Source organism: Oreochromis aureus, linkage group 22 (assembly GCF_013358895.1).
Source record: "Oreochromis aureus strain Israel breed Guangdong linkage group 22, ZZ_aureus, whole genome shotgun sequence".
Taxonomy (NCBI): domain Eukaryota; kingdom Metazoa; phylum Chordata; class Actinopteri; order Cichliformes; family Cichlidae; genus Oreochromis; species Oreochromis aureus.
This window is the reverse complement of record NC_052962.1, coordinates 1,817,009-1,824,854: the sequence shown is the minus strand read 5'-3', so window position 1 is coordinate 1,824,854 and position 7,846 is coordinate 1,817,009. Positions and strand designations below refer to the sequence as shown.

Below are 7,846 nucleotides of genomic sequence, written 5' to 3'. Positions count from 1 at the left end.
TCAGCAGTGTACACAGTTCAGTGTGGACTGGTTTATACAACAATGAGAGAACAGGAAAGGTATTAAATAATGTTTTATATTCAAGGCTTGGTGTTCATCTTCATCCTTCAAGCATCTGCACACACCAGTGTTTAAAATAAATATATTTTATTACTTTGCCAGGACAGTTCATGGTAAAGTTACACAGCATAAAAGTAATGTTAATGTACAAAGACAATATTTACGATGGAAAATGGAAACGAATCAAAGCTGAAATCTCAAAACTCTCCCATAGTCGACTTCAGCCTGCAGCAGAGGCTGACTGGATAAATGTACAACAGATCCCACAGTAAACTGTGAGCACATCGTCTCATATTAACACAAATATACAAGACTGCATATTGTCTATTTTCTGATGGGAAAAGGTGATTGGGAACTCGTCTGTCCTGGAGGCGTTCCTGGCAGACAAACACGGCAGACCTACTGTTATATGGCTGATGGTGAAGTTCACAGTCATGATTTCTGGCTCCTGATTAGCTTCATCTTGGGTTAGACTGATACTCGGGCACTTGTGGAGTTTTTAGACTCCTTTCTGGGTTTTATTTATTCACAACAAGAAAGTAAATCAGTAAATGTACTCTGTACATCTGTAAATCAGCTCCTCGTGACTGTAACCAATCGTAATCTATCAGATCACCAGTGACCCTCTCATGGTCAGTGTACAGGTTGGATTGTATTCTAACCTCATGCAAAGTAAGTACACTTTCAGAAACCGATCTTCCAAATAAAGTCAAGGAGGAAACAAAAAAAAAAAAAAAAAGTTAAAATAAATAAATTAGATGAAATTAAGCACAGAAAGGGATAGATCCCACCCCTAAGCCTCACCATGTCACCGGTGACCTGGAGTATGTACAGGGTTAACTTCCTAGCAGGGGACGGTTCATTGTTGAGTATCTGTAAAGGTCCGTATGAACTTGAACTGATTGTTGGTACAGAATACTGACCAATGCTGATTAGTCTTCCCATATCAGTCGAACTCAAGTTCGTACCTCACCTGTGAACCAAGTAGCTGTCAGATGATTGATTCGATTGATTGATGACAGCTAACTGGCTCCCTGGCTGAGGAATGGGAGATGGAGCTCTGCTGTTTGACATAAACACAAACAGAGGACATCAAACATCGAGAGTTGAGGTGACCCGGTTGGCATTTGTCCCATTTGTCCTAAATGACACGCGTGCTGCATTTTCCTCCTCCTCCTCTTTTTCAGTGGGAGTTTATGTTTCCAAGCACAAACACAGAGCGTCGTTTCCACAGAGCTGCCGACTGGAATGCAAAGCACACACCATTTATATAACATCTCTGCAGTGAGCTAGATAGTAGAGTACAGTTACATCGGTACGACATTCAATGGAGACTAATAATTCAGCACGGTGAGGTTCTTTCCTAAAAGGAACAGAGAACAGTCCCTGCTGCATCCAGGAGCCCGAGGGCTCGTCGATGCTTCGGGACAGGATGTGGACATTCTTCGGCTGTGAGAACTTTTCATGTCAAAATAAAAAAAGTCTCCCTTAATCTCTCACCAGGAGAGCGCGTCAGAGAGAGAACCACAGGAGAACAATTCTTATGTTACATTAAGATAAAATTCCCTAATACTGCACATCATTCTTCTGTCAGACGCCAACACGTTACTCACATCCAAGCACACAAACAAAAAATTAAACAGCTCTGGTATGATATGTATTTCCAGTGATGGGTGGCTGGATAGAATCTAGATTTTTAGAACCTGTCCCCTTAAGCGCTGCTTTTCTGTTTCTGATCAAAATGAGACATTAAGAGTTCCAGATGCGCTGCCACATGTTCCATACGTGAAAACCTGTTCTGAACTTTAGAGCCTTTTTTGGGACAAATGTGATGCATATATGATGACTGAGAGTGTTGCGTCACAGTTCACCTAATCCTAATCAGTCCACTGAGAATTCATTATTTTAATCTGATATGAGCTTTCAATAAATTGTGAGAGTGTAAAATGTCCAATAGGGAGTGATTTTGAGTAAAGTCCTTGCTGAGTCGATCTTTTTAAATGTCATTGTCAGATGACGGTTCAATAAGAGCAATGACAAAGCATGCAGCTGTACTCGCCCACAGTGGACATCCATTAACCTTGTGTTAGTTTGTTTTGAGACTTTGTGTTTGCTCGTGCTGTGTAGTAATCTGTCATTACACACACACCATTTTAAGCACGTTTCATGTGTTATGCATTTGAAGTGTAACTTCACAGGATGAAGTGACATGAAAAAGGATTCATGCTGTCAAACTGCATCTGGAATGAGTTGGTATGCTGACAGCAGGGACACGAACTACCAAAGTGTGCTCCTCCAAAACACAAGAATGTTACAATTTAACAGTATTGATTATGAATACAAGCTAAATGTTGCTCTGTGGACCAGCATAGCTATCACACACTTTCACAGTGTAACCTGCTGTGCTACACTTTCATACCTTTGAGTCACTTTACCAGAGGAATTTACATGAATTCAGTTGGTAATGCAGAAAATAAAGAACTATTATTTTCAATTTTGTCTCAATGTAATAGAAAACAGATCACAGAGAGCTGCCCACGTATTGTCTGACAAATCATTGTGATCTTGCTAAAAACTAATGTGACTGCAGGTCTTCTTCACTGGACTGCAGGATCGTATGAGACTTGAACAGACTGAGTAACCTGTACTGAACACATTTATCATCATTTTCACAGTGTAATCATTTTAGAACTCAGCAGTAAAATAAACGTGTTAATGTCTGATTTGTTATGACTGTTATACTTTTTATAGAATTCTTACACTTTTTGCTCGAATAATGTTTCCAACTGAAACAGGCGACACTCAGTCCATGCTGTGTGAAATGAGCCGGGCTATAATGAACTTCAACATAGTCCTCAGATTCTTGTCGCTGGTTGCAAAGGATACAACTGGTGTCTCTCAAGATTCAGTCTGTCTAAAGAACAAAGAAGGCAAATTTAATGTTATAATTAATGAGGTTTGTTGTAAGACACACTTCTGTCTTCATGGTAAACTCAGTTATTGTACTTAAGGCTGTAGATTCATTAACGAAAAGACACAAGGATGGTATTGATGCTCTCACTTTGCTATCAACAAGAAAGCAGAAACTGCTATTTCCCCAAACGGAAAAGTTAGCCCCAAAAGTTCCACGTTATTGAACCCATGTTAGATAAGATGCAGTGTGTGCAGCATCTGTGCGCTGATCAGGAAAAACTTCAAGCTTTATTTACACCTGTTTGACTTGAAATCATTTATTATTATTATTACCATTATTATTATTAATTATTAATTACAGTCTAGATTTAAAATCTGGTTTGAAAATGACCAATGCAGAGTTGTTTAAATCAAACCTGAAACTTGATTTTCTGCATGAATTTTGCCTGCTAGCACAAATCTCTGCCTGTAAACCGTATTTACTGCTGAAACTAAAACCAAAATGTCTTTTCATCTTTACTGCATCCTCTTTGAAATGAAGAAATCTATTTTTTTCTTTGAAAAATTGTTATATACTTTTTGTACTTAATTGTTTTAAAATTGAACATTGTGTTGTGTTTGCGTTTGTTAATCCTCATTTTGTTTAGTTTTATGGTTACAGCTACTCGTCAAAGCTTCACCATGTTTACGTTCTATAGTTAGTTTAAGTGATTAGCCACTTGATATTCATCCTGCAGAGACAGGGCTGTATTGAAGAATCCTCAATTCTAACTTATAAGACGACATAACACAGTTTATTCCTTTTTGTTCAGTAATCACCTCATCTGTGGATAAAAATGGCTTTTTAGGCCTACCTTTTAATTTCAGTTGACCCCCCCCCCCCACACACACACACACACTTCACAGTCAGTGAGATTAATATTGGATCAACTGTCCAATTAGAAGCTTTACTCTGCTGACTTTGGAGGGATGAAAGTCTATCAATGTAAAGAGCTAGGTCAGTGTTTGGGGTCTTTCCCATCTCACCCCACTGTGTGTTTTCTACATTAGTGTACAGTTGTCATGTGGTCATGTGTGTTGCATTAACCTTGTGTTTCACTGATTCAAGCAAAGGACAGGAAAAAGAGGTTATGGAGCTCTTCTCATAAGGCCATAACAGATGCACGTGCACTTGGTAGTACATGTTGTTAGCGCTAGAGTCACGGATTAGGCTGACATTCAATCATTTATCGCTGCTAAGCTAATGTAGGCTGGAATCAAACAGGAGGGTTAAGCACAAATTTTAGCACAGCTTGCTGACAGAGAAAAACATGGACTGGCAAGAGACAGAGGAAGTCTTATTAGCTTGTTTTGTGATAATAAAGTAGGTATTCTATTCTACTTTAATCACCAAGTCACCTGCTAACACCTGACTTAAAATAAGTGGTCAAACCAAAGTGTTCTTGATTGCCTGAAGCCAGACGCAGGAATTACAGAAATTAAAATTAGAAGTAACTGAGGTGGAACTGCAGCCATAGACTCCGTTAAAACCAGGAACTACCTCTCCGTTCTACACAGAAGGCTAATCTGAGACTGTGGAAACAGATGGCAAGAAGACATGGAATCTTTTTCCAGGTTTTCCAGTTATTCTCTCCCAGCTCCAAAGTGCAGACAATAAAGGAGAATCTTGGTAAACCTGAAGTATACTGTAACAGGGAAAAGGATCCTACGTGATCACCACCTGTTGGAGAAAAACCTCTGGTATCTGTCATCAGCCTAATTTCCCCAATCGGTTTTGACAAGAGCCACAAAATGAGTTGATTTCATAGACTGGTGCATTCTCAATCTAATCTTCTACATTAGGTCTCAGCAGTTTACCTGGAGGGTTGAAGCAAAACAGACATGACCAATCTGATCAGCGAGTATCTCCAGGCTTCTGCAATTGTGCTTTCCTCCTTCGAGGAAGCAAATGAACAAACTCGGCTGTCGACGTCTGGATGTAGACTTTTTCACGGAGAAATGCGAACCCAAAACAGTTATAAAAGATATAAAGTTTTAAATATAATAAGAAATATAAAATACTAGACTTCCATGATGTCTATATGCAGTAACCTTCTAGATAACTTTTTGAAGGACTTAAAATCCTTGATGTGTCACCTCAGAGACAATGAATAAAGCACCACAAAATTCATCTTAGAAACAGAGACCTAACCATCCAATGATATGTACAATGCATGTATGCCAACAATACAAGAGAAGAAAACAGATGACAGAGAAAGACTGAGAGAGCCAGAGAAAACACTTATCAAACTCCCGTCATGCAGATAAGAATTTACACAGGAGACCTGAGGAGTATTATCTCTGCTGGTTTGTGAGAGCGATGCCCTTCCTGTCACAGTCCCAGAGGCATGTCAAATAAGAGCTCAATTCAGAAATGTACACAAAGCAGGGATCCTTTGAGGCCTCTGTGTTATATTCTTTTCAATGAAAGAATTTTGGGGAAATTGGAGAGAAAAATAGGGACAAAATGGGCGGAAAATGGAATATCAAGCTTAGGAGTCAGGTTAGGTAGATTTTAAGGGATGTACATCTTGCCCATGTTTTTGAGCAAAGTAATGCCAGAGAGTTTCCGAGGCCCCTGGGTGCCTCCTAGGGCTCGATTCTAGGTGGCGTGGCCGCACCATCCTCGTTGTCCGTGGAATTTGGGGATTCCACAGTAGCAGCATCCTTGTTGCGACTTCCCTTGCTGTTGAGTCTGGGCCCCACCTCAGCTGAAGTGCTGCTGCTGCTGCTGCTCTGGCTATCTTGGCCCTCTGAGTTCTCCAGCATCTCCTGGATTAGCGGTGGCATGGAACCAGGGATCTCCATTTTTAGAGAGATGACTCGCTCTGCTCCTGCAAGACCACGGTAGGAGAAAAACAGTTTTGAAACTGGAATATAAATCCTTAACATCTATAGTCCTTTTCTCAATGTCAACCATATAATACCTAAAACACTAGCAGCAGGGATGTGCACAAGTAGTCGACTAATTGTTGCTGTTATGTAAGAGTTGTTTAATGTAATGGTTTTACATTGTAATTGATGCCCATGCTGGTAGATTGTTGTTTCATAAATGTTATGCAGCCATTTGCCACCAGATAGAGCATCTATGTTGGGAAACGCCATAAATCTATTAATCCAGGCCTGAACATGTTAACACTGTTATCGTTCTCTAAAGGTGAAAGAATGAGATCGCTGATACAAGCAGCTGAAATTAGCTTTCTCCAATGGGTGGATGGGCTCTCCCTCATCAATGGTGTGAGGAGTTCAGTCATTTGGGAGGGGTCAGAGTATAGCTGCTGAGCCTCCACATAGAAAGGAGCCAGCTGAGGTGGTTGCCTCCTGGCCTCTACTAGCCAGGCATGTTCTACAGGGGGTAGACCCCAGGCGAGACCCGCAGATCCCATCTGGGTCACACTGCATAAAAGTTACAAATTGAATTGCATGTAATTGACAGATAAATAAGTATTTAATCCCATAGAAACCAAGATTGGCGGTATGCCCCAATTTTATGGCATCAATCAATCAATCAATCAGACAGTTACAGATTACTCCTGATGTCTACTCGTTTTGTGTATAAAGCACACCTATCCATTGAATTAGTGTCTTCCATTCCAACCGCTCTGCCACCATGGGGAAACCAAGGAGCTGTCATAGGATGTCAGGGACAAGTAAACCTGCACAAAGTTAGAATAAGCTACAAAACAATCACTAAGCTCGGTGAAAAGGTGACTGTTGACAGTAAATGCTTGTGCACTAAGCCAGGGGTGACAATGCACCAAAACCTTACTTTGCCATGGTCACGTGACACAGTGTTTCGAAATATCAGCACTTCAGAAGCTCGACACATTAAAAATGTCAGTATTAAGTGTCCCATTCCCACAATTCCTGATTAAAATAGAAATAGCAGAAATACAAAATGCTGTTGGTCTGGAGCTCCATGCAGGATCTCACTTCATGGGGAGAGGATGATCATGAGAAAGGTGGTGGATTAGCCCAAAACTACACAGTTGGAGCTTGTTAATCATCTGAAGGCAGTTGGAACCACAGTCACCAACAACACTTTTGATAACAGATTTAACTCTTGCAGTGTGTGCAAGCTCCCCCTGCTCAAGAAGACACATTGAACATCTAAATGATTCAGAGAAGGCTTCCAGTCAGATGAAACCACAGTCAAGCTCTCTGCCATCAACTTGACCCGCTGTACAAATACAGAAAGAACAGCATCCCCACAGTCAAGCACAGAGTTGGAAACGTGCTGTAGGACTACTTCACCTCATTGAGGGGTCAATACTGGCGTTTTGTCTTTTCCTTTTGAAGACTTTAGGAAAGGCCTAAACATATCTATTAAAAAGCTTGAAGATGCACTGGATGAATGAACAATTTGGTTGTTTGTGAACATTTTTCTTTTTTAGCAAGAGTCACAAATCCCTTGTGATGGGCAAAGAGAGGCTGAAACATTGAAATTATTTGTGCTGGAATTCATCGAAACCCATCTTAACAGTGACACCTGCTGACCAGTTTGGCTATCCCTGTCTTGACAATGCTGTTCTGTGAAAGAAAGACACAGACAAGCCTGCACAACTCCAAACAAACCTGCTTTTTATTTATGATTCATGAATTTTGATTCTGCTTTACAAACAAGGAGAGAAAAATATTGGCAAAAAGACAGCAAGCTATGACTCCAGTGAACATCATATACAGACATGTTTAGTATGATAAACACAGGTTTTCAGCTGTGGGCTCAGTCAGTTATGTTTTTCCGTCAGCCGTGCACCCTGCCTCAAAGCTTGAATGTGTTTGGTGGACTTTTCAGCTTTCTGGGAATCCAAGTGAAGTCAAGTGGCTTTATTGT

At 40.5% G+C, this 7,846-nt stretch overlaps 1 protein-coding gene across 1 annotated transcript in view; it reads right to left on the bottom strand.

Moving 5' to 3' along the window:
• Positions 1 to 136: 136 nt before the first annotated feature.
• The window catches only part of LOC116326939 (retinoic acid receptor beta), a 158,716-nt gene continuing 151,006 nt past the window's right edge, over positions 137 to 7,846 (bottom strand). The window contains exon 8 of the mRNA XM_031748379.2: positions 137 to 5,846. Coding sequence (XP_031604239.1) covers positions 5,602 to 5,846 — 245 coding nt within the window. The 3' untranslated portion in view covers positions 137 to 5,601. The remainder of the gene's footprint in view (positions 5,847 to 7,846) is intronic.